The 26,619-nt window shown below is 39.9% G+C and overlaps 2 protein-coding genes across 5 annotated transcripts in view; both read left to right on the plus strand.

The window, feature by feature from the left end:
• The window catches only part of slc23a2 (solute carrier family 23 member 2), a 29,068-nt gene extending 20,405 nt beyond the window's left edge, over positions 1-8,663 (plus strand). For all 4 annotated transcript variants that reach the window (XM_058636114.1, XM_058636115.1, XM_058636117.1 and 1 more), the window contains 8 exons: positions 1-182; positions 600-720; positions 1,561-1,717; positions 1,851-1,998; positions 2,125-2,230; positions 3,461-3,728; positions 3,908-4,003; positions 4,551-8,663. In XM_058636114.1, the coding sequence (XP_058492097.1) occupies positions 1-182; positions 600-720; positions 1,561-1,717; positions 1,851-1,998; positions 2,125-2,230; positions 3,461-3,728; positions 3,908-4,003; positions 4,551-4,828 (1,356 nt within the window). In that variant the 3' untranslated portion in view covers positions 4,829-8,663. The remainder of the gene's footprint in view (positions 183-599; positions 721-1,560; positions 1,718-1,850; positions 1,999-2,124; positions 2,231-3,460; positions 3,729-3,907; positions 4,004-4,550) is intronic.
• A 1,718-nt stretch (positions 8,664-10,381) lies between these two features.
• rassf2b (Ras association domain family member 2b) lies at positions 10,382-26,479 on the plus strand. The gene is made up of 11 exons (XM_058636741.1): positions 10,382-10,663; positions 16,121-16,165; positions 17,934-18,007; positions 19,236-19,311; positions 19,606-19,757; positions 21,485-21,603; positions 22,231-22,373; positions 23,293-23,446; positions 23,540-23,661; positions 24,234-24,331; positions 24,495-26,479. Exons 3-11 carry the CDS (start codon positions 17,955-17,957, stop codon positions 24,562-24,564), a joined length of 987 nt encoding a protein of 328 aa, XP_058492724.1. The 5' UTR covers positions 10,382-10,663; positions 16,121-16,165; positions 17,934-17,954; the 3' UTR covers positions 24,565-26,479.
• Positions 26,480-26,619: the final 140 nt, after the last annotated feature.

Raw genomic sequence — 26,619 nt, forward strand, 5'->3', positions numbered from 1 at the left:
ATCCAGGGGGCCATCATCGTGTCCTGCCTGATTGAAGTGTGCATTGGGGCCCTTGGTCTTCCCGGGATCCTCCTGAAGTACATCGGACCCCTGACCATCACCCCCACTGTAGCACTCATCGGCCTTTCTGGTTTCCAGGCTGCAGGGGAAAGGGCTGGAAAACACTGGGGCATTGCCATGCTGTGAGTACACACGTGTGCGATGAAGTGTGTTGAGTCAGCAGTGTATTATGCTATCATAGTGATGTGACGGGTCTGCATTTTTCTTAACCTAACAAAAGAAGGTATTGGCACATGAAGAAGATACTGAAGGAGTCAAACCTGATATACAGTGATGTGAGGTTTCTGCTGTGTCACCTTTGTTTACACTGTTGCTCTGTCTTGCTCCATGGGGACATACGAGCTCCACGTGTTATTTCCACTGACTGATTCTCTCTCATACAGGTGGGATAATTAATTGGCTCTCAGGGCACCGTGTCATTAGTGACTTGAAAATTGGATTCAAACTGGAGTTGCTTTTTGATGCAAGAATAGAAGTTACAGAAAATAATATAGCATGACTCAGTGATCCCCCAAACTCACGACTGTTTCTGTCTGCAGGACTATCTTCTTGGTGCTGCTGTTCTCGCAGTACGCCAGAAATGTTAATTTCCCTTTCCCGGTCTACAAAGCCAAGAAAGGCTGGACTTCTTATAAACTTCAGGTCTTCAAAATGTTTCCTGTAAGTACACAATGTAAAAAAAGATTTACACAAGATATTTCCTTTAGAAATATTCTCCCAGTTTGATGTCTGTACAACTTCCCCCCCTGCCACCACCACAAACTGTGTTCTCATCTATGTTGCACATTATTCACCAGAGCTAATCTCCTTCCTCTGCAGGAGGTAAAGTGATTTTCTTTTTGCATACCACTGTGCAGGGTGTAAATTAGTCTTTTCCTGCCCTCTACTGGTTGTATTTTAAATTGGAACGACTCTCCTAAATTCACACCAAAGGTGCCTAGCAGTCTGCTTTACATGTACGTCCTCTAAAAGCACAGGAGGTGACTTAGTAATGGTCCAGACAACAAAGTCTTTTATAGTCCTACAAGCTGACAACACACTTCTCTATTCTCTTATTTAAAGTTGGCATGAAACAACTGTTTTTAGCTGCTATACATGTGACCTTGTGTTTTAATATGTTTTTGACTCTTTGATCTTGACCCTTTTTTTCTGATAGTATTATTTTAAACCTGTGTTCTAGTAATGATGTATTTTAACTCCTTGTCACTGTTGTGTTTCTTGTCTTTTTCCTCAACCTTGTCAAAGTAATGTAAACTCTGTTTTCAGAAGTTCCGCTGTGAATGTGGTTATTATGTGAGAGATAAAAATTCAATATTTGAGGAGAGTACAGAATAACATGCACATGGTTGTGGTTTGGCAAATGTGGTGGATAATATAGACTTGTAGAAATGTGTAGACTTATCACCTCCATTACCTGCCTTTTGACAAAGATAAGAATCTGAACCCTCCAGATTTGCCATGTTAAGGTTTTTTTAATATTCTCTCTGTCTTCATCATCAGATCATCATGGCTATTCTGGTGTCATGGCTGTTATGCTTCATTTTCACAATAACGGACGTTTTCCCGCCGGATAAAAACAAATATGGGTTCTACGCCCGTACAGATGCTCGTCAAGGAATCCTCACGGCGGCGCCGTGGTTTAAGATCCCATATCCTTGTAAGTGTGTATGATGAAGAGGCAGAGGATTGTGGGCATATCCTGATAGAGATGATGAATAAAAAAAAAATGATTTAAGAAATGTTCTGTCTAAATGCAGCTGCTTTAAATGTCTCAACTTTGCCCTCTGCAGTCCAGTGGGGTTTTCCAACTGTAACCGCAGCAGGTGTGATTGGGATGATGAGTGCTGTGGTGGCCAGCATCATCGAGTCCATTGGAGATTACTATGCCTGTGCTCGTCTCTCTGGTGCTCCTCCACCTCCCATCCATGCAATCAACAGGTAAGTAACTCTTCAGTTTCTTATTTATGCTCTAATCTGCTCACTCCAGAAGTACAGCAGAGGTGTTTTACTGTCTGTCGGATACTGTAATTAGTTCCCCCCCCCCCCCCCCCTCTGTCTCTATAGGGGGATATTTGTGGAGGGTATTTCCTGTGTGCTGGATGGGCTTTTTGGCACAGGAAATGGCTCTACCTCCTCCAGTCCAAATATAGGTGTCCTGGGAATCACAAAGGTAAAAGGCACTAATCTCTGTGAGGTTTATTTTTTTTTTCTTTATGCTTTTGAATTGTTTGAGACCTCATCTGCATTTCATTAATTTCATGTTAGTTCATGTTGTTTTGTGTTTACTTAAAAAACCCACAACTGGCAACTGTCACTTTTTAAAAATGCATGCTAAATTTTGCTGTTGTTACCATGGTTACAGCTTGTAAAATGTCAAAAGTCATTGTTTTACATGGATAACAGGCTGATTGGTTTAACGCAGACAAGTCAAATCTTTTGTCCACTGACATAACCAGAAACCAAACACAATTTTCAAGCTTTTGTCTAAACTCACAACCCTCTGCTCTGAGCAGTAAACATCCTTGATTATGCCTTGTTTATTCAGCTTCCTGTGTTAAATGCATGTCATGTACAGTTAAGACACAATGAACACATAAGCGCCACCCACTTCCGTTTGGCGCTCATGTTAATCAAGCGCGCTGTCCTCACTGAGCCCCACACTGAAGCACTATGTAGTGCCAGCTCACAATCCTCCACAACCAGACCACATTTCAGAATGTAGTTTATTTTCTGTATGATTCTCTGAGTGAATCTAAAGTCCCTTTTCCACTAGCGCGGCAAGCCTCACCACGCTTCGGCACAACGTTATTTTGCGTTTCCATTAGCGATAGTACCCCGTCTCCAACATTTAGCAAAGAAATATCTAAAATCTCAATATAATAATAGTCTGGTGTATTTTTCTTTTTTAATTAACTGGTTCTAATGACTGAAAACAACTGCTTTACAAGTCACTAGTCCGCGTGTTGCGTGTAAAACGGTGTCACAGCAGTTTCATGCAGCGATGACTCCGCCCACGTTGAGGAGGTACTATATTGTAATGGAAAACCAACCAAACTGTGTAGAGGTGAGGCGATGCGAGCTTAGACCATGTAGTGGAAACACAGAATAAGCATTGAATTGACTTTGCAGCAGAGAGTGGGCAAAGTGAGAGCAACATGTTAAAACAAGGCTTTTAAAGTGGACATGCACAGACATGTCTGCGTCCACTGTGGACAGGGTGATAAACTTTAGTTGTACAAGATTCTCAAATCAGTTAACACGTGCTTAAAATAGATGCTTTGAGCATGTAAGCCCTTATATGGAAAATGTTGCACTCTAACACAGCATGCGTATAAGGGCTGCGGACCCTTACTGATTTAGATCTTGGTTTTCATCTCTCTGACTGTTATCCTTTCTGCAGGTGGGCAGCAGACGTGTGATCCAGTACGGAGCCGCCATGATGCTGCTGCTGGGGATGGTGGGTAAATTCAGCGCCCTTTTTGCCTCTCTGCCCGACCCTGTCCTGGGAGCTCTGTTCTGCACCTTGTTTGGTATGATCACTGCAGTTGGACTGTCCAACCTGCAGTTTGTTGACCTCAACTCCTCCAGAAACCTCTTTGTCCTGGGCTTCTCCATCTTCTTCGGTCTGACGTTGCCAAGCTACCTCAAAAGAAACCCGCTGGTGACGGGTGAGTGCAGAGGAGGTTCCTACACACACAGTTTTGATGAATGGAAATTTGTATTCAGCAGATAAACATGTTAAAATTCTGTGGATAAGAGAATGATGCCAGCTTTTTAAAGGTTTCAGTTCTTGTCCCAATACAACATTGTTTCAGTGAATAAGTTGTTGTTCTTTAATCTTTCTCAGGAATAGTTGAGATTGACCAAGTGCTGAATGTCCTCCTCACCACGGCCATGTTTGTTGGAGGCTCCGTCGCCTTCATTTTGGACAATACTATCCCTGGTAAGTGTTTAATCCACAGTTTGTTCACAAATGTTTTTTTTTTTTTTTGGTATAAACGTGTTACTGAATCTAAAAATGTCACCGCTGGATGACAAATATATGATAGAATTGGAAGAAAGGACTCCTGAACTTAACTTTCAGCTGGGACCTGGACCAGTGTAAAAGGGATAAAAGGTTCAGTGCATAATAATTAGTCACATCGAATGGTGAGACTGCAGATTGTCATTGTGTCAACTCATACATAATCATCCGTTTTTTTCAAGATGTGTACGAAATTGACATTATGTGTTAGTGAAGGAGACCTGAAACCCTTCATTCATTCAGGAAAACGTCATTTCCCATAGACTTGCATTCTAAGAGGTTTCCTTTTGCAAGTGGAGTCGCCCCCTGATGGCTTTTCAGTGTACTGTTACTTCCTGATTGACATTACAGAGGAAATCAGAAGGTTAGACGGGACTTCATGGTCCCCCTCATTTGTCTAGATGTTTAATTTTGTTTTTTTTAAGGAAGGCCACGATGATTCACTCTCTGTCATCTTTCTGGTCAGGTTCTGCTGAGGAGCGAGGCCTCAAGAAGTTGAAGCGTGGAACTGGCGTCAATGGTGCAGAACTGGAAGGGATGAGATCGTACGACTTGCCGTTTGGAATGGACTTCATTCACAGACACGCCATCTTCAAGTACATCCCCATCAGCCCTGCCTTTACAGGCTACCAGTCTTGGAGGCTACAGAAAACCTGCAGGAGAAGAATGGGACCTGGAGAAGTGGTGAAGGGAGGAGGAACGGGAGGGGAGGGAGACTCGGCAGCAGGGGAGAGTCGGGTATAGTCAGCAAGGAATAAAATGTGGCTGGATTTGGGGAGCAGGGGATGTACACTAAGGATAAAGGACTGAAGATGAAAGACCGAAGCAGAGCAGGATTTTGAATTGTATGTTAGAAAATGTGATGGCCCCCCATCGTTATTTGTTTACTTTATTTTGTGACTGTTTGTCTACTTGCCCACTATATTGGTTAAAGCATGCTTAAGCAAGTCACAGCATGTTTTTAAAAGATGTCACCACACAGAGGTTAGTTGGTGTGTGTGTGTGTGTGTGTGAATGTGTCTCCGGTTAGCAGCGAGAGGTGACTGCACATTATCCTCAAGTGAGAGGGATGGACGTGGAACAATCACAGCTGAACGGTTGGTAATTCACTTGCCATGTCACTTTTGACACATTCTCCGAAAAGTGCGCTAGATTTGAATGTGTCGATTTTAGGATTATGCAAAATTACTGTTACAAATCTCGAGGCTCATTATGCAACCGCTTTAGAGATGCACACACACATGCTTAAACACCAACCGCCTCACCAGAACTAGTGCAACGAAGCACTTTGTGGTCATGCAGACGAACGGAGACGGTTTGTCAGGTGCACTTAGCCATGCAAAGTGATTGTGAAGTTTATTTTCTGGCTCCTACATTTAGAATGTCTCTCCACAGCTTGTGCCCACATGTCTTCAGTAAAACTCCCCAGAGACCCATTTTTTAAAAAATATGTAGACTGCTGATATTCATGGCCTCTCCCATTTGATCAGGGGAAAATGTCACAAACCTTCTAATTCATGTCTCTTTACTGTCAGTATTATGCATCATCTGTAAACCAGACCAAGACGTTTAATGAAGTTTTTTTTATTTGATCTAATAATCAGCTGATTTCACATCTCCTCGCCTGAACTGCTGTAATGACGAGAGTGAATCTGCAAATTTGTGGCCTCACAAATAACTCCTCCGTGCAGATCTTCTCTCACAGTCACTTGTGAGCAGAGATTTGTGTTAATGTAGGATTAACTCTATCGTTAATAACTACCACTATCCAACCTATGCGGTTTTTCAGTGCGTTCACTTAGCTGTTGTATAACGTTACTTAGAACTTAGGGTGGTGGTTTTGTTTCGATGTAATACTTTTTTTATTTTTTTCGCTTTTAATAGCTTTAATGGATTTTCCCTACATTCCTCCTCCTCCTCGCCGCCCCTGCCACTCTCATCCCACTTCAGCTTTTAACTCCTGTCGTTGTCGTGTCTGCTGTTGTTCGGACCTTTTTTAGTTCTCAATGCAAAGAGCGAGTCCGTTGACCTCACTCTATGCCGCTGCTTCTCTACAAGAAAAACAAACAGCAGTTTGTAAAATACCATACGTCATATAAAAGTAAAAAGTAAACACAAAGGGGAAAATAACCAATAGAAAACAGATGGTAATTCACATTCAGTGAAGAGATTTTTACTTCATCAGAATTCTAAAAGCTCTTAATGTTCTCTCTTTGCTCTGTGACCAAAAACCAATACTTTTCATTGGCAGTTGCAGTTGAGAATCTTCATCTCATGCCTTTTATCACTTGTGTTTTAGCTATTTATTTATTTATGCAAAGTTGGTGTTTAACGATGGCTTGAAGCAGGTCTATTTGTCGCTTGCACAATGTTGAAAATATATTTATTGTTACACTTTTTGTCTATTTTCTACTGCTTTATCCTCCACATGAGGGTCGCGGTGGGCTGGAGCCAAATCCCAGCTGACATCATATATACTTGATAAGAATAGGTGTGATGATGATGATGATGATGATGATGACAACAACAGGCTCCTCTCTCTCCCAGCCTCTGCTACAGTTCATGCTTTTAAAACATCTCACCCCAAGGTCAACAGCTCGTCGTACAGTTAGTCATGTAAAAAGCTAGCTGCTTCTACTTCATTCCATTTATATCATGTTGTTTAATATAGAGGTGGAAAAAAACAAACACTTTTTTTTAAACATTGAACTGGATTGTCATGTCAAATTTCTGTCGGGGCCCTTTTTTTAAAACAAGTACTGTTTGCACATGTAACGGTGCCAAGAAAATCCGGGTCAGGGAGTGAGACAATCTCACTGACTTCAACCTCTGTAATGTCACTGTTGTGTTTATACAGGATATTTATGTTTTTTCATGACTCTAAAGCCTGATCTGTTCTGAATTTCTTTGGGCCCCATTAATGACCTCATCTCTCTTTACATCACTCTTATGATTTAGTCATTATCGAAAGACAATGCTACCATCTGTCTCAAATTGGAATTTGGAACATCACAGTTATCGAAATACTAAATACTTCACGGGCACCATTTTCAGTTGCCCATGTCGGTATATGCAGTATATAAGGTTAAGATAATAATTACAGTGGTATAACATCTGTGATTCCTCATTTAGGCTGCAGTAGGCAGGATCAATGGAAAAATACCTGACTGATTTTCTAAAACACCCTGTTTTTTTGGATTGTTGCTCCCTGGCTCTGAGCTCTAAAGTGGAGCAGCTCTCTATGAACTGCCCTGTGATTGGTCAAAGCCTTCCAATCACACTATAGATTTAGTTGTAAGGCTGTAAACGGAGCTCAGAGGAGGTGCAGTAGTGGCGCTCTGTCTCAGATCAATGGATACACATTATGCTAATAATGCAATTTTTATGTTTAAAGTCACAACATTTGGTGCAGAGCGAGATTCACCAAATATTCTACCATCCTTAGTAGACAGTTGATAATCTCACCATCTCGATAGCTGTTAACCGGTGGAGTTTTTGTCTGTGCTGCACATGACGTGCACAAATAATCGCAATCGCGACTCGTGACTTTGTTCCCTGTGTCATATTACATGCAACCAGCACTTAAATTTGCCATCACATCCTCAAGTTCTTTCTGGACACTCACATACTTGTTGAAGTCCTTAATTCCTGCAGAGAACCTGTCTCAGTGTCCTCGTGTTTAGTTGTTTCAGGATGCAGGAGAAGACACAGAGTGGCCATCTTATTAAGAGCCTGTTGGCAGCTGAGTGAACCTGCCTTATTACTTAACAGCAAGAAGAACATTGGACAACTTTGTGCCTAAATTCATCTTCCTCTTAATTTCCTCTTTTACCCCCACAGTTATCTTACACTGTCCCCTTTCTTTCTTTCTTTCTTTCTTTTTTAAAATCCTTGATACATGCATGTGTGAATGAGTCACACATTGTCACAACAGAAATGGCTCAATTACAGTAGCCACACCTCAGATTTACTTCATCATTTACATAAAAGAAACAAACAGATGGCTCTTGAGAAGGTGCATAACACAAATACATCAGTCTCTTTCAGTTATCTTGAAGGGGATGCTACATGAAAACAAATATATACTATGTTTTATCTGTGTTTTATCTTTTCCAATGTGTCTGTACTTTTATACATCATGTTATGTTTTTGCAAGTAAATATTTGTAAGAAACAAATCATAACTTTCAATCTTAAATCATGCTGAACAGCAGACAATTTTGTTTACTTTTTCTCTAAAAGGTAAAAACAACAACCAACATTTAAATTCTATTTTGAGTATGTGGTGTGGTGGAATTCTTTTCCATAATACCATACTTGTGTTTGTTTCGTAGGACCTTTTTAAAATTGTATTTTTTTACTCTAACATTGCTCTTTCTCCATGTCATTGCATTACAGTATACTTTGCTGGTAATGTGAAACTTTACCAGTAAACTTTAAATATGTAAACAAATAAATGTATATTTAAAGGAGTAAAGTTTGCTAAACCTTCTGGAAAGAAATTGTGTAAACTAAATAGTAGCAAGAAATTGTGTTATTCTTTGTTCATAAAGCTATTTAATAAGATGTTACTGAATGAATACGGTCTTTTGTCTTTATTGATCACACAAATCTGTTCCTTTACCCAAGCCGAATGAAGGGAAACTGGAACAAAATGGCTTTTTGTATTTTCTCAACTTCACCAAAGTCAACTAATAAATGCTGAAGGATTTCATCTTGCATCTACAGGAGGTCACTCTAATTATAATATCACAGTTATGTAAGTATTCAGACCCTTTCAGTGCCTCCCATTTCTCTTTGGTCATAGCTGTGATGTTTTGATTGAACTCTGGGACTGAATTTGGAAAGGCACACACCTATAGAAGGCCGTTGTGGGGTACCGAGTGTAAAAAAAAGAAAATTAATTTAAACTATTGTAGTATAAGGCTGAAACATAACAAAACAGGTTTAGAGGGTCTTGATACTTTCTGAAACCACTGTATATACAGTAAATGTGTACGTGTGTGTGTGTGTATATACAGTGGGGCAAAAAAGTAGTCCCACTCAAAAAGATGAAAGAGGTCTGTAATTTTCATCATAGGTACACTTCAACTGTGAGAGACAGGAAATCACATTGGATGATTTTTAAACGATTTATTTGTGTACTTGATAGGAAAATAAATAACTGGACACGAACAAAACTTCAACTTCAACTCAATATAATTACACTGGTCAAGTGTTTCCTGTAGATCTTGACCAGGTTTGCACACACTGTAGCTGGAATTTTGTCCTATTCTTCCACACAGATCATCTCCAGATCTGTGATACTTTGGGGCTGTCGCTGGGCAACACAGACTTTCAACTCCCTCCACAGATTTTCTATTGGGTTGAGGTCTGGAGACTGACTTGGCGACACCAGGACCTTGAAATGCTTCTTACAGAGCCACTCCTTCGTTGCCCTCATGGGTATACACTTATATATGTACAGTTAAAACCAGAAGTTTACATACGCTATATAAAAAGACACATGCTTTTTTTCTCACTGTCTGACATGAAATCAGACAATCACTTTTGCTGTTATAGGTTTACATACACTAAGATTATTATGCCTTTAAACAATTTGGAAAAGCCCAAATGAAGATGTCATGTCTTTGGAAGCTTCTGATGGACTTGCACAAGTCTGGTTCATCCTTGGATGCAATTTCCACATTGATTCAGAAGCAGTGTGTAAGAGAGACAGCAGTGACTAATATGACTGACTGCCTCAGGGCATTATGGTTTAATAAACATAAATGAGTGTATGTAAATATGTATAATACACATCCTATTTCACTGTGTAATGCTCAAAAATGCTAAAGTATAGACTGTAGACATTTTTAAATTCAGATTTGCACTTAAGTAGAACAATAGCAGACCTCTTCGTTTAATGGTCTTTTTGGATGTCCGTATAGTAAACAATATATCATTTTCTTGCCTTTTCATTAGAACTAACTTGGCCAAATATAAAATATAATATAACACATTTTGTTCCATTTAAAACTTGGTTGGAATGAGCTGGATGAACACGATAATAAATATCTATAATAAGTTGTAAAAGAGTGTTAGCTGAGATTGACACGTGGCCTTTTATTCCCTTTAGAGGGTCTTAACGTTTTCCCACTGGTCACTGGTGTGCCTGCGTGATTTTTCACCCCGGCCCTTTTGTTTTCATGTTTTCATTCAGCGTGAACAAAGGGGGCGTCAGATTCGCCGTCTGATTGGCTCGCGGCCAGGCTCTCCCCTCCTCCCCCCGCCCCCCTGACGCTGCTCTGTCGCCGCGAGCTCACGCGCGTGCCCGTCTACAACAGATGGAGCTCTGTCGCACGCGCACGGCTCCTCGCAGCAGTCGCGGTGGTGTGCAGGCGCCTTTAAAGTGATTGTTTCCAGCGGCTGTGGAGTGAACGAGCGGGGTAACGAAATACTTAAGTTTACCGGACAATTTACGGGGACCGAGGCAGAGTCGGAGGAGAAGAACCACAGAACCTGCTTCCCACGGTCTGGTGATCCGAGAGAGCAGCTCCAAAAGTCGCCAGCAATCCCACAGCAGCGTCGGTGTAGCTAAGTAGGCTGAACATGACGATGTGTATCGGTTGATGTGAACTGGGTGTAGTTGGATGTCGTGACTGGAAAAACAATTTGAATGTTTTTTTGACGACGTACAACACGAACTCGCGTATCTATTTGCAGTCTAAATGTCCCACATGTCACTCATAATATGCGGATCCTCTTCTCATGAATTCGTCACATGTGTGTATGTGGTCCAGCCTTAATCAACGGGAGAGAAAAAAAGAAAGATAACCCATATTATTACATCGGCTCTGTATCCGTGACAGTGCTTTGCTGTGTTTTAGTAAAACGGGTTACATAACAATCTGTGTAGATAGTTAAGATTCCTATCAGCAGCACACAAGGCTGCATGGGCAGACAAGAGGGGCAGAGCAGAGGCGTTTCAAGGGGGTTTGGGGCCCCGAGGCAAAAGGGCCCATGAGGCCCCAGGGCTATGCAACTTTTTCCAAAAATCAAGTTCAAAAAATATTTGGATATTAACCCTCTTATGACCATCATGATAATCAGGCCGCCTGGATGTATTTTGATTTTATGGCTCTAGAATTGTCAAACAATGTTCAATGTTTCTGCCCCTTTTTCCAAGATAACTTTCACTTTCAATATCTGCCAGTTATTCAAAGTTTAGGAATTATGGTACTGAGAAGCTGACATGTGTCACACGCTGGTGAATCTTGTCTGTGATTGGAAGTGACTGTAATGACAAGTGTATGTGTGCAAAAGCTCTATTTCGCTGCTTTCCAGTATCCATCCATCCATCCATCCATCTTCTACCGCTTTATCCTCCACATGAGGGTCATGTATCTTCCACATGCTGTGCCAATCTCGGCTGACATGGGGCAAAAGGCAGGGTCACACCCTGGACAGATCGCCAGTCCATAGTTTTTGAATTTTCTAGATATCGCAAACGGTTTAGGGCGCTACTAGAACATTTGAGTCTGCAGATTTTGTTCTTCACTCTGGGAAACAAAATACTTTAAAATGCCACTTTTCAGAGGCTTTGGTGTCATGGATGTTTGCTCAGAAAGGTGTTTTAGCTCATGTCCTCCATTTTCACTAGTGGTGGCCCGTCAATAGATGACGCTAGGGCGCCACCCCCCCGTCTCACATGAAGAAGAAGATAGGAATTACATAAAATAATTGATTTTCACAGCAAAACTTTTAGTTTAGAGATTAGAGAATAGCGATAAATCTAGAGAGTTGTGACTTTCTGGCACAACCCTTACTACTTTACCCTAAGGCAGAGCTGCAACAGTTCATACAACGAGCAAGCACTAGGCATCAGTGGAGAGAAAAAAGGAAAAATATCTGACAGTCTCAAATGTGCGGTCATCTGCCTCGACCGGTTGGGGTGAAAGGAGAAATGGGGGACAGCGGAGAGGAAGATGATAGAAATGGTGGCGAGAAAGTGAAAGAGCGATGCGAGGTAGAGACTCAAGCCTGGTGACATATTTGACAAGTTACCCTGTACGAATAACAAGGAGCAGGAGAGACAAATACACACACACTATTTTTGGCTCCACGTTGCTGGATAGTTGCTGGAGCTCAGATGTTTTTGATGTTGCTATAACAACGGTGACAATAGCGAGGCAGAAGAGTAGTAATGTGGACAGGAGGAGCGAGAGAGGAGCCATTCATCATCCATTTTTGGTCATGGATGTTGGCAGAGGAGGTTCAGAGGCAGGGGAGAGGAAAACAAGCATCCAAGTGTCTCACTGAATGAGAAGGAGTGGGGGAGAGAAGTCAGGAAGTTGTGGTCATGAGTTTTAATCGCATGGTGGATGGTTACACAAGGGACTATGAAGGAGACTGAATGGGAATAACAGTCTGACAGCAGAGAGGAAAGAATGTCCTTATCAGAAGAAAAGGACCAGCTCTATTAAACCCTGTAACTGTTTTTATGAAACACCAGATGAAGGAATGACTCAAAGATGGAGACTGAGGATTGGCTGATTTTTTTTTAATGAGGCACCTGGGGATTCCAGGAGTCAATGAGCTCTGCATTTGGACTATAAAGATGGAGACGAGCTCAGTGATGTGAAGCAGCACTGCATCAGCTGTCGATCCATCTGGATGCATTTATTTATAATCTGCTGTTGGCTTCAACACACAAACACCAGTGAAAGCTTTCTGGAGTCCAAGTGTCAAACAGAAAATGTTCCACAGAGATTGGAAATAGTCTATTTATTGTTGTACCAGACAAGATCTATCATAAATTAGCTTTCTGGGCAGTTTTGATCTGATGTCAAGGTAATTAATTTCTCAGGCTTTACGTGGATATTTATTCTGTACCTTACAGAAAAGAGGATTACTCTTTAATCTTTAAAAAAGTAATAGTTTCTTTGTAGGATACTTTCTGCTTTAATCATATTTTGGACAACATTTGAAATGTTTTGTTTCTTAAACACATTCATGTACTTGGATAAAGGTCACAACATCAATACTGCACTCGTATATCACAGAGCTGTAGCTTGTGGTCTGCAAAAACTCTGAGGTCATGATCTGAAGGAAAACATTAATATTTGCTATTCATACAGTCAAAAATACAGATTTAACCAATCCTGAACGTCTATGTTTTTCTGCAACTTTTTCACCAACAGTAAACTGTCATGCAAATTATATTACAACCATTACTATGATTACATGGACAGCAGTATTCAGATATTAAGCTAGTAAGGAGTCATTTGTGAGTTCCTCAACCTGAATAAGGTCACTCTTAGAATAATAATAATAATAATAATAATAATAATCATAATACTAATAATACTGAAACATCTAATTGCAATTGGTTTGACTGCAATTGCGATATGATTTGTGATATCTGAGGGAATGGTATTTTTTTTACATAATTATTCTCATTTTCATGTTTTCTTCAGTTTCAGAAAAAACTGAAATTATTGTTCAGCCCTAGGAGTATTGCAGTCTTAGTCACATTATGCGGAAATGTTTACATCTTAATCACATCCTACATCCACACGTCCTATGCAGCAATGTAAGTATGGGGGATGGAGTGGCTCAGTGGTAAAGACCGCCTGTGGTTAAGACCCTGTGTGCAAAGACTTCATGGTCGCAAGTTCAACTCCACCCCTGGCAGATTGTACTCAATTCCCTTGTAAGTCGCTTTGGATAAAAGCGTCTGCTAAATGACATGTACAAGTAATGTATATGAAACGTTGTCACTCGTTGGAAAAACAACTGGCAAATCACAAAGGCTTCAATTTAACTGTTAAATTTTTGGTGGTTTTACGCAAATTAAAAACAAATACATGTAAACAATCGATATCTTTTTCAGCTTTCATCCTTACATCAGAATACTAAGTACATATAATATTTTAATGGAGTACTAATGCTCCATCCTACAAGTTCTTAATCAGAATAGGGTAAATGGTTGTCGTATTGATTTTCATGTAAATGGAGTCAGTGATTCTTGCTGTGTAGAGCCAGAGGTAACGTCAGGAAAGTAGGATGACGGGCCAGTGGCGACCACATGTCTGTCTCACACCACTGGCATCATCTGTTAATGAGTCTGCAGGCACGGCTGCCCTTGACCATGACCGAAGTATTAAAGACTAATGATTTCCATTGTGTAGGTCAATGGTGGCTTTTGAGCTCTTTACAGGCTTAAAATAGTTGCTTAAATATTGATAGAGCTTGGCAGGGGGCTGGGCTGATTAGTGTTTAATATTTAATTTGCACACAATAACTGAGCACATTTGTTTCAGAGATTGACAGCCTCAGGTTATTTGTCAGGGTTCAGCGCCATGTTTTATCATGTAAGTGTGATAATGGGGTTTGGCTGCTTACAGTCCCCTGCTTACAGATGTAGGATTTCTGCATTAAAATATTTAAAAACATCAAGACTAATGTCGTAGTGTAACCACAACAACATATACAGCGTGCACACACTCAACTCTCCTGTGAGTTACACATACACAATTAGCTGCATGACTTCTGTTTACCTTTGTGTCTACTGTAATATAACAGTTATAGCATCTGGGACAGACTCCCTAAGACACATTAGTGTAAGAAGGAAATATTTGGTTGTACTAGTTAGTGTGTAGTTTTTTGTTTTTGCATTTTAGTGTGTGTTTTTGTCACTAATGGATCCTGTTACTCATTGCTGTTTGCAGCCACAGAAACTCTCCCCAGATGATAATTCCCATATTTCTAAGCTGCTCCATGACGTAATCAAACAAGGTCTTCTGTTATTGCTTTTATTGAGAGGCCCCCCCTAGAGGCAGAAATTACATACTGTGCATTTTATTCTTTGGAACAGTAAGTCCAATCCAATGTAGTTGTAGTCCATTTACATCTAGATGTGTTAAACAATGTAGGACATAGACTGATTGTTTAAATGACCAATTCAGTTTTAGCTAGAAGCTTCACTAATTGCTTTCATTGTTAAAAAAGTATATAAACCAATCAGAAGACAAACTATCTGTTGTAAGCCAGAAAGCTCGTCGGGAGGGGAAACTCAGAGCTGCTGTACAAGCAATTGAAATCACCAGTGAACACAGCAGTTAGTGAAAACACCACCAACCAGTCTTGTATAAAGTAAATTAAAGGGATACTTGAGTAAAAGCACAAGTATCTTACCAGAAAAGGATTTTGGAAGAAGTTGAAGTAACTTATATAACTTAATATAACTACTAAAAGTACATGTCATTTACTGTACTTAAGTATCAAAACTAATTTTCTGATATAAAATGAACGTAAGTTTTAGAAGTGAAAGTTAATAGTAAGGTTTGAGCCATTGTAGCTCAGTGGTAGGGTGAGTTGTCTTTCAACAGGGAGGTTGTGGGTTCAATTCCTGGCTCTGCTAGTCTATATGTGTCCTTGAGCAAGACACTGAACCCCATGTTTAAACATGTAAATGGCAAAACTATAGAGTAAAGCAGCTCATCAAGACTAGAGAAGCTCTATATAAATACAGACCATTACCAACTCTTCTTCTTCTGATTTTATTTGGTTGTAACAAGTAACAAAGACAGTTAGAGGAAATGTAGTGGAATAAAATTTCACCTGTATAGAAGGAGATTGAAGTGAGAAACCTCTAGGTGTTATGTCCTTTTATTTTAAACACATCTAGATGCAAATACCGAGTGCTGACTTTGTGGATCTTATCAGATTTTCTACACACGCTCGTGTATGTCAACGCTTCGGTTGTGCATGATTACTCATCTGAGGTGCTTGAATTGAGGAAGTTATGGGCTGTGCAAGGGCTTGTGTCAGTTTCCTGTGTGACTGACTGTGTAAAGGAGGAAGTGATTAAACGGAAGGGGAGCACTTCCTTTAAACACCCCCACTCTTCCTTGTCGCCGTCCCCCTCACAAGAAAATTGTCTCCGAGAGGCTGTTTGAAATCGACACCCGTGTGACAGAACTGCTAATACAAGAGGATTTAAACGGAGTCTACCTGTCTTAATCTTTCACTCTTTTTCTCTTCACATCTCCAGCTCCCGCTTTCTGCTGACCAACAAAATCACACAGTTCTCACTACGGTAAGATCACAGTTACATAGTTTTTAATGATGCCGAATGTTTCTTATCAATGTTTGTATTTTGCCTATTTCTCTAACCATTGATTTTCAATTTATTTCCATACAATATAAAGACCCTTAGCAGAATTCCACTGGAGCTGTTATGATTATGCTGCATGTACATGAACCAAACTTCCACCACTCATTCATACTACACAGGAATAAAAAGTAAAGTTCTGTAGATTATTTTATTTTATTCTACTCTCTATTTTTAACAGTGCTGTGTGTGGATGCTGGAGATGTTAATTTCCCCGAGGGAACCTCCCAAAGGGATTAATAAAGTCGTCTGTCTGTCGTCTGTCTGTCTGTCTGTCTATTTCACCCAAAACCACATATTTTAGCATCATAAAGTTAGCATTCCATCCAGGATGTTAAAATTCATCCTAAAATGTGTCAAGACGTGAAACAGAATGAACAAAATGGTGGTAGCAGACAAAGACTCCGGAGATTATTGAAATCAATAGGATACATCCTCTATTGATCATAAATGTCTGTAGAAAATCGTTCGCCAATCTGTTGATTTCATTTATAATGATTATATGTTATTTATTCACCGACCAGCGTAACCTTCCACACACAGAATGCAAATATGCACAGCCAGTATTAAAACATGGTCCAAAGCAAAGACAGATAGTGACAGACGGAGAGTTCAGTAAAGCAGGGAGGGGGTCATTTATCCTGATTCATGCTGTAAGATTCTTACATCTACCTGTGCTATAATGTCCTATAAGACTGTATGTATGTATGTATGGTTAGTGTTGATACAAATATGACAGATGTGTGTATGATGTTTGACTTCATTTAATGTCTAAGAAGCTGAAATCATTTAGTGCAGCAGGTGGGCAATGTGTCCTGCACCTGTTTGTCTCCTTCAACAGGCTTATGTTCTGCCTCCCACACACACAAAATTGTTTTTATATCTTAGTGAGGACACATCATAGACATAATGCATCCCCTAACCTCTTACCCTAACCTAAACCCAGTTCTAACCCTAAAACCAGGTCTTAACCCTGAAAAGGCCTTTTTAAGTTGTGGGGCCCAGGCAAAATGTCTCCACAAAGATATAAATACAAGTACACACACACACACAGCTGTTTTAAATGGAACTCTGCCATCAACCCACAATCACCCTTACCCACACATGTGTGTGTGTGTGTGTGTGTGTGTGTGTGTGTTTGAATGTATATCTTTATGAGAAGAGAGAAGAAAAAAAACTACTTAAACATGTGAAGTAAGGACATTATAGGAAAGTGACGACACTTGGCTGATCCTGATATGTTTTCAGTCTAAAGACTTAGGGTTTTAGGGTAAGAATTAGGTTTAGGTAGGCGTTTATTCATATATTATATATTTCAGGTGCTGGGGAATTCATGATGTCTATGAGTGTCCTCACTTTGATAGCTGTACAACTGTGACTGTATTTTGAGGGTGTTAATGCCTGAAAGACTTGGTAAATCAAATGCATTGGGGGGCAAAAGGAGATATTGGTGCTTTAAATATCAGTTGCTTTTATTGTTGAAGGAAATAGTTGCCTGGAAAATAGATATGATCTATTTGTGTAGAGTTTTATCTCCACCCCCTCCTCCTCCTCCTCCTCGTCCTGCAGTCACTTTCCTCGTCTCCATGCGGCCCTGGTTGTGTCCGTGCTCACCGCTAGTCATGAGAAGTCATGAGACTGAATCAGACAAATGAGAATGATTAACTCCCTGTGTTGCTTCTTTGTCTCTCAGTTCCTCTCATGCTGACTGAAAATGGATGATATACACGACGTGGTTCAGATTGGAGAGAACAAGTTCATCAGCAAGTAAGGATCAAATGAAAGATATAATATGTAACATTTTCTTCGATTACATACATTCGATTGGTGTGTGTTTATATGTTATTGAGTGGTGTATAAACATTAGGAGACAACATTTCCACCAGACTTAAAATTCATAGAAATCCATATTTCTATGTAAGGTAAAGGACAGTTTCATTTTGGTCGTCTGCTTTGCTGTCTCTAGTCGCTCTCCTCTTAAAGCACAAATGCACAATGTCCAGGATCCCACACTGATCCCAACTTCATCAAACTAGGTTGTTTGTTATTGTTGTGGTTGATGGACTCCTTGCTGCAGAAACTACATACTCGGCATTTATCATCCTGTTTCTCAGGAACTACAGGAACTCGCCTGTACACACATGTGAAACAGATGATCTCATGTCAAGCAGGGATTGCTGAAACTAAGAACTTATTTTATGTTATGTTAGATTTCTGCTGTGTAAATAAACACAGCAGAGTTAAGAGTTCATTGTATGCATTTGCATTTCTTTCTTTGCCTCATTCTACCCATGTGTACTGTAGCTGACATTGTGACGAAGTGAAAAAAGTCACTAGGATGGAGCCTCAAAAACATAGATTATATCTTGAAGATTGAAGATAAATTGCAGAATTACTTAAAATACCAAAGAAAAATACCCTCCCAAATAATAACATACAGAATACATAAAGGAGGAGGAACCGGAGTCACCAGGATTCATTTTTTGGCCTAAAAAACCTTTAAGTAATTACAACTCAGAAGTCTCTCATAAGCAAGAGCACATAATGTCATCATACGTTTGGAGTATGGGTATTTATTTTTGAATTATTTATTCATGTTCCATATAGATGAAACCACACACTCACACAGTCACCTTATTTCTTTATCCTGCTTTCATGTATGCGTATTGTTCCTACTCGTGTTCCCACCCTTAGATAATTGTTACCCACCCCCAGTATATTGTCACCCCTTCACTGTATTAGTTTGGTATGGGTCACATGCATGTATCACCACCCTGTCTTGCAATTAAAGATACAATTTTAAAATAATCATAGTAATCAAGAGCAGGAACAGCCTTTATTGAAACAGAATCACGTTTGTCATAAAGTCTTTTCATGCTGTTCTGACATTTAACTTGAATCACTGCCTGGACTCCATGATATAAACCTATCCACACCACAATCAGCCATCTTAAACTGCATTTTCTCTTCAGTGACTCAGCATCTTTGTCTCTAGGTCAACAGTCCTCTCCCACCTCAAGACATACAACCTCTACTATGAAGGACAAAATCTACAACTCAGACACAGAGAGGCGAGTATGCATTTAAATAGTGTGTGTGTGTGTGTGTGTGTACCTTTTGTATTCCTTATGTTGTGGGGACTGTATTGTGTTTACACAGTCACATTATGGGGACAAAAATCAAGTCCCCATAATGTAACTGACTACATTTTAAGGTGAAGACATGTTTTAATTTAGGTTGAGTTTAGGGTCAGGGTTAAGGTTAGTAGTAATTATGGTCATGGAAACTATTGTGTGTTTTGTGCGTGAATATATGTGTGTTTGTGTGCACACATTGATCACCGCTCTTCTCCTCTCCCCTGACAGGAAGAGGGGGAACTGATTGTCGAAGGCTTGCTGAATATCTTCTGGGGCCTTCGCCGACCAATCAGGCTTCAGATGCAGGATGACCACGAGCGGATCCGACCGCCCCCCTCCTCTACATCTTGGCACTCGGGTTGTAATCTGGACAGTCAAGGGTAAGAGATCCAGACAGATCCAGTTACACCTCACTGCCCGGAAATGGTGAGACACTGTAGGTCAATGAGGGCAGATATAGATTAGGGCACATCTAGTTTGTCTGATGAGAGATGATATGTTACTTAAATGGCTGCTTGTTGATGTTTTTTGGCATTCATTGTTATGCATCCAATCCTGCAAATGGTTAAATGCAGCATTTTAGTGTATTAATCACATGTATATTGCCTGAAGTGTCACCTACATGTCCATACACAACCTAATCATATCAAAAGAGACAGTTTTACCAAAATGACCATTGAATTTTAATGCCCTCAAATCCACTTTGAGATTTCTGATGACTCATCTTGTGCTTGAGATCATATACTGTGGTGTATATGTAAGAATTCAGGATGCACAATATCAGTGTCAGCAGATATTGACTTTAAAGTGTATTATCAGATATCAGCAAACACACGAGATCCGCCGATGTGACTAATGGCTACAACCTCTGCAACTATTTTTTGCTTACGTTTATTTATTTTGCTCAATGAAGTACATTTATTTATATCTACTGCGACCTGAGTAGGCAAAATATCATGTCAATTTCACGACTAAATGACCTCTGCAGTTGGGCACAGGGAAAAACCTATATATCAGTATAACTTTGAAGGGCCTTTTCAGGGTCGTTGTGGGAAAGCAGTTTTCTGTCCCGAGTTCCTCCCACCAGACGAGTACAGACGGACACATTTAGTTAGTATCTGATAGACGGCCTGAGGCAACCTCTTCACTGATATTGTCACATGTTTTATTGTGTTCATCGTTCAACTCTGTTTTTAAGGGTTACTTTACCTCAAAGCCACATGTGCATGTATCAGCTTAGCAGTACAACCAATATGAGCGCCTTCTCCTTCTGATTGATCTATTTCTACCACAGCCCACATTTCCACTGGGACTGGAAAGAGAGTAAATGGTGCAGAAGTCAAATTATCTCTCAAATCACTTGATTTACATTATGTCAAAATGATATTGTTGAATTATTATTCAGTCCCACTAAAATATTGTCTTACCACAGCTTTTAATGAATACAGGTTTGCAGAGATCCATAAACAAAAGGCACATCTATAGCTCAGCCACCACGGGGCGGCCTGTAGCTCCATCATAAGCTGCTTAATTCCGTTGATCAAATGAAGCTGTTCTCATTCCCAGGATAACGGGCCTGCATGTCATTTTACCTGTGTGCTGAAACTGTTTACAGGAAGTGGACAAAATGACAGGAAGATTTTATGAAACCTATAATAAGTTTGTTGCATAATGTCTGTCATTTAGCCGTCCAGTAAACACAAATAATAAGACCGTGAACATCACAGTACTAACAACATCAGATCCTGCCACAATTCAGCCTCTCAGGCACCTTTCAAGTAAGGATAATCATAACATATACAGACTACAGGAGTCGCGATGTACTCACTGTCTGAGGTGTGTATACAAAATGGTGGAAATGAGATTCAGCGTCTTGATTCTGTTCAGTGGACTTCCTTGTTCATAGCCTGTTTTACATGACTTACTTCACTATTCAGAACAAAAGCTGCCCTGGTTGCCGTTTGCTCTATATACAGCCACTGTCATTGTTTTTTCTATATGATATTTTCCACTGTGTCTCGACAATTTTGGCAGCTTCATGTTGTTCTTTGGTGCTGCGTGTGTGTGTGTGTGTCTTACTCTCTATCTCATTTCCTTTTTCTTAAAGTTCCCCCAACAGCACAGATGGTCAACAGACGACACAGCAGAGTCCACCCACGGTGGAGGTGACGCTGCCTGACAACCAACCAGAGGACAACGGCTGGATGGAACAAGAGACAGAGGAGGGTGCGTGTCGATATAATATTCATATTATGATATACGAGAAGATATCATTACATAGATTTTGATATTATCATATTGATATGACATTGATATCACATTTCCTGTTTTTGAAACCCGTTTTAGTACTGATATTGAGGCATTAGTGATAAATATTATGACATGATATGAAATTAAATGAATGGTAAAAATTCAGTGAACCAACATACCTGTATAGTTAGGAAAGAAAACACACTTAATATCACGTGTTTATATCCTTCATTAATTGAAGTCAAAGAAATACACCAGGTTTTGAAAAGGAACAGTATAAACTGTATTTGAAATATTTAACATAGATAATAAACAGCTAAAATACATAACTATGTTTTCTTAGGGTAGATATTACAGTATTTACAGTGTATTATTAGCATTGTTTCATAATTTTTCACACTTACATGTGTGCATATGATATGAACTCTGAACTATGAATTTCAGGAGTTTCAGTTTCCACCATGTCAGTCTAACACCTTCCTTAAGGATTGGAACCATTACGTACAATTATTGTATTTCTGTTAAATTGAATGACAAAGTCATTATAATCAGAGGACACTGTAGAATAAGTGATGATCTAAGGTAAGGGTTTCGATTGGACAGAGGACAGTGAGACCTCCGCTCAGCTCTTACGGACAAAGAGTGATGCTGGTGTCTTAAGACGTGGACAGCGACGGTCACCGAGCGACCAGAGGAAAATACGACGCCATCGCTTCTCCATCAACGGACACTTCTACAACCACAAGGTGCTGCTAGTAGAATCAGTCTGTATAATCAGTTTCTTTAGCGTATTTGGTATATTTGATGTGAATGGTCATAATAATGTTTATTAGCAGGATATAAAAATGTAATACATTGTACATTTCTGTTTGTAAAGCAGGTTTGATCCATAGTGTGTATATAAAAATGGACGTGCTTTTGAAACTGGAAGTTCACAGACCAGAATACCACTTGTGTCCAGTCATATGTGCCATGCTTTATTGTCTATTTTCCTCAAAATAGGAACATGATTTACAAAATTGACATCATTTTCTATTAAAGAAGACCTGAAACTAGTGATTTAGACCAGTGGATCTCAAACTGGGAAAATACCACCTGAGAAAATATTGAGCTCTTGAAGTAACACCGTTAATCACCACCGTTAAAATACAGTGGTGTAAATAGGCCGAGCAAAGTCAGCTACAGACTTTCACGGGAGGCAACTTTATTCACAATAACATCGTTTTCTCTCTCATCATCATCCTCTCCCTCACATCTTGCTCCATGTTAATCTAACTTTAAGATGGAGTGAGAGATAAGGCGACTTATTATCAATTTGTTTTCGTTTCCTATGCACTCTGGTCAAAATTCCTCAGCTCCACTCTGATCACATACCCTGGTATATACAGTAGAACAGTATATCTGATTTTCCTCCAAGTACCACCAGAGGAATCTCACGCACCACTGATGATGCACATACTACAGTTTGAGAAACCATGGCTTTAGACGAGGGATGACACCCTCAGGAAAGTGGGTGCAGCCTTTTCACCCATTCCACCCATGTGTGCGTGCGTGCCTGTTGAACACATGTTGCACAATATTAAAGCTGTGTTATATTTGTCATTCTATATTATATTTGCCTTATACATTTAGTTTTCATTTATTTGCACTGTGTGTTTCCCTCAGACAGCGGTGTTTACTCCTGCTTTTGGCTCGGTGACTAATGTTCGGATCAACAGCTGCATGAGAACTCCGCAAGTGCTGCGAGTTCTCCTCAACAAATTTAAAATTGAAAACACTCCTGATGATTTTGCGCTCTACCTCGTCCACACGAGTGGAGGTGAGAGTGACATTACTCTGTTTATGTATTTTCCTTTGGTATCTCACCGTGCAATGACATTAACTGTGTATCTGTGTGTTATCTATGTTTCAGAGCGCGTGAAACTGAAGCGCAGTGACTATCCTCTTGTGCTGAGAATAATGCAGGGTCCGTGTGAGCAGGTCTGCAAAGTTTTCCTCATGGAAGAAGATCTGGGTGAAGAAGTCACATATGATGTAAGTCACCACCTTGACTGTAAAACTGATTCCACTCAGAGATACAAATGACGCTTTTCCAAAACATGGTCCTGCCTCGCCTCGGCACAGCTCGACTCTACAAGGTTTGGTTGGTTTTCCATTATAAAATCAACAAATACAGTGGCAGGGGTTGCCATTAGAGTGATTAGCTCACTTTTCAGGATTTGGACGTCTTTTTAACTGATCTAGAGTTCACCATTGTTTGCTTTGATTCTTGTGTCGGACGTGTTGCTCGTGCCTCTTCCTGTGACGACTCTCTGACCAATCAGTGGATGGCAGTCTGTTGTCGTCATGCATAGTATCGGCTCAGCTCACCTGGTACTAAAGAAAGTACCAGGTACTATCGCTAATGGAAGAGCAAAATAACCATGCTGTGCTGAGGCAAGTCGAGTTGTGCTCGGACCATGTAGTGGAAGAGCAACAAAAGATTTCCAGGATATTGATGTGCACAAAGGACAAACTCATTAAACTCATTACCACTGTCTCCAATTCCTTTTCTTTTCATTTACCTTATTTTCCTTCCTTTTTACATGACACCTTTTCTCCACCAGGTGGCACAGTATATAAAGTTTGAGATGCCTGTCCTGCAGAGTTTTATCACCAAGCTGAAAGAAGAGGAGGACAGAGAGGTGCAGAAACTCATGAGAAGGTACAAGAACATAAATATCCTTCCTTACATCATCATCCTGTGACTTTATTCTGTTTTAAACTGTCCAACAGCTGGTTACCACAGAAAGACGGTTTCTTTAAAAACATTCATTCAGCCATTCATTGTTCTTCTCTCTCCATACGTCTCCTTCTTGTACTTGCAGGTATAATTTCCTGCGTTGTATAATTGAGAAGCAGCTCCGCTGTGTTCCAGAGGGGGCGACGTGCATGTGATCCGACTCTCTCCAGCACACTGAACTGTCAAAAACATTCCCAGAGTTAAATATCTTTCACCCGGCCGTGACAGCGGATCACCGGACAACAACTCCAGCGTACGTCTTCCAGTGATTACCCTGCTCGCCTGAGTTAATCCCTGCCTCTGCATGGAGTCGTTCACTCAATCAGATTACACGCAGAACTCTAACATGCCATCCTGTGTGCATGTTTAAGCGTGACCATCTTTACAATAGTCTTGAGAGTCACAGGGACTAGTTTGTGTCCTGATTCAGACCAAGAGCACCCAGTGTTGTAAAGCCGTCTTCGGGCTAAAGTCGCTACCCAAAATGAGTTCAAAGCACAAACAACATGTTCTATGGTCTTAGCGAAAGTGCCTGTTTTAAAAGGTTCTGTAAAGCACAAAGACACGTTTTCACAAAACATTTTGAAGTGAGTGTCGTGTAGAAAGTTAGTGTCGTTTTACATCGCACAGTTTAGGTTGTTGTTGAAATGTACGTGACCACAAGTAAAAGGGTCTTAGCCTCAAAACACCGTTATTCCACTGGGTGCTTTTATGACGCTTGCTGTCTGAGTGTGTTAAAGCTGCAGTACGCAAAATCAACACCTGTTTTTATTGCATTCACTTTTCTTCCTCCTCTTATTTCCCTTGTTAGGCTGATTTGCAACATAGCACGTTGTTGTCGAAAAGGATTATAATCAACCCTTTTTGTTTTTACTGCAGCTGAAAACGTTGTGATTATGTTGTCACCATAGCTGCCATTCTGCAAATATGAATGTTTTTGTTATTGTAGGTAAGGGAATAGTTGGTATTTATTAATATTCTTGTGTACTATTGAGAAGATTGATACAGGTCACCATGATTATATAACAACATATAAATCACTCTGGGATTGCTTTTTAGCAGTTGTAACATCAGATAAAAATTCAGCTCCCTTAACATTTAGATTTGAAATGATGCATTAGGCAGGAACGTCCTCAGTCACAGCACCTCTGCTGCTAACATCTGTATAAAAACCAAAGCACAAATATGACAAGTTGTTGTTTTAGAAGGGTTTTTACAGGCTGGGATGTTTGTAGCTTGTGGTAGAGTTGGACATAAAACCTGAAAATCTTTTTCTACGTGTTTTTTAGATTAAACAAGCACAGATTAAAAGTTTTTGATTTGTTACTTTTAGAGGTACTGGTAAGTGGATCGTTTTTGTTAAGCTAAGCTAACGGAGTGCCCACCATAGATTTATATTTACTATTAGGGCTGTAACTATCGATTATTTCAAATACTTCTGTCTGAAAAATGTCAGAAAATGTTGACATAACAAACAAAGTCCATTCTGAAACTAGACAGAAGTGCTCAGAGTGTACAGACCTCAGATCACCACCAAAGTCAGTCACAGGAAATGTAATCAAAAAAACATACATTTAACCTTTTAAATAATGCTGCTCATAGACAAACTTTTACCACAGTGGAATAAAGTAAAAAAAAAAAATCCGATTCATTTTCAACCCACAGCGATACTATTTTTTTATAACCATCAAAGAATGAAACACAAAGCACAACAAGTGAAATCCCTCAGACTGTGAAGTGTACGCATTATTTTAAGTATGACATAATGTTGTATAAGAATGTGTTAAATGTACAAACGACCACACGTACAGGGGTTTTGTACGTGTGCTTTTCTCTGCGCGTACGGAGCGTTGGTTATTATTTTTAAACGTGTTGAAAATCTCACCGCATCAACAAGAGTGTGTGCCTGTTACATTCTGAGTGACTCTCAAGACTTCCCTGTTTTGTATCATGTCTTTTTTTACACAATAATGAAGAAATCTTCAAATGTTCAGGACTCATGCCACTACTTAAAAAAAGTGTTTTTGTATGATTGTTATTTAATTAAAAAAAAGAAACCTTGGTAAGAGATTTAAATATATGTGTGTTATTTTGTCTCACCACTGACCTTTGCACTGACACAGACATAACAGGAATCACGGTGAAAGCTCTGGTAAACCTACTTACATGTTCTGGTTTATTCTGCCAGTGAGCGGTTCAATAATTCAGAC

The sequence above is a fragment of the Solea solea genome, chromosome 8 (genome assembly GCF_958295425.1).
Source record: "Solea solea chromosome 8, fSolSol10.1, whole genome shotgun sequence".
Taxonomy (NCBI): Eukaryota; Metazoa; Chordata; class Actinopteri; order Pleuronectiformes; family Soleidae; genus Solea; species Solea solea.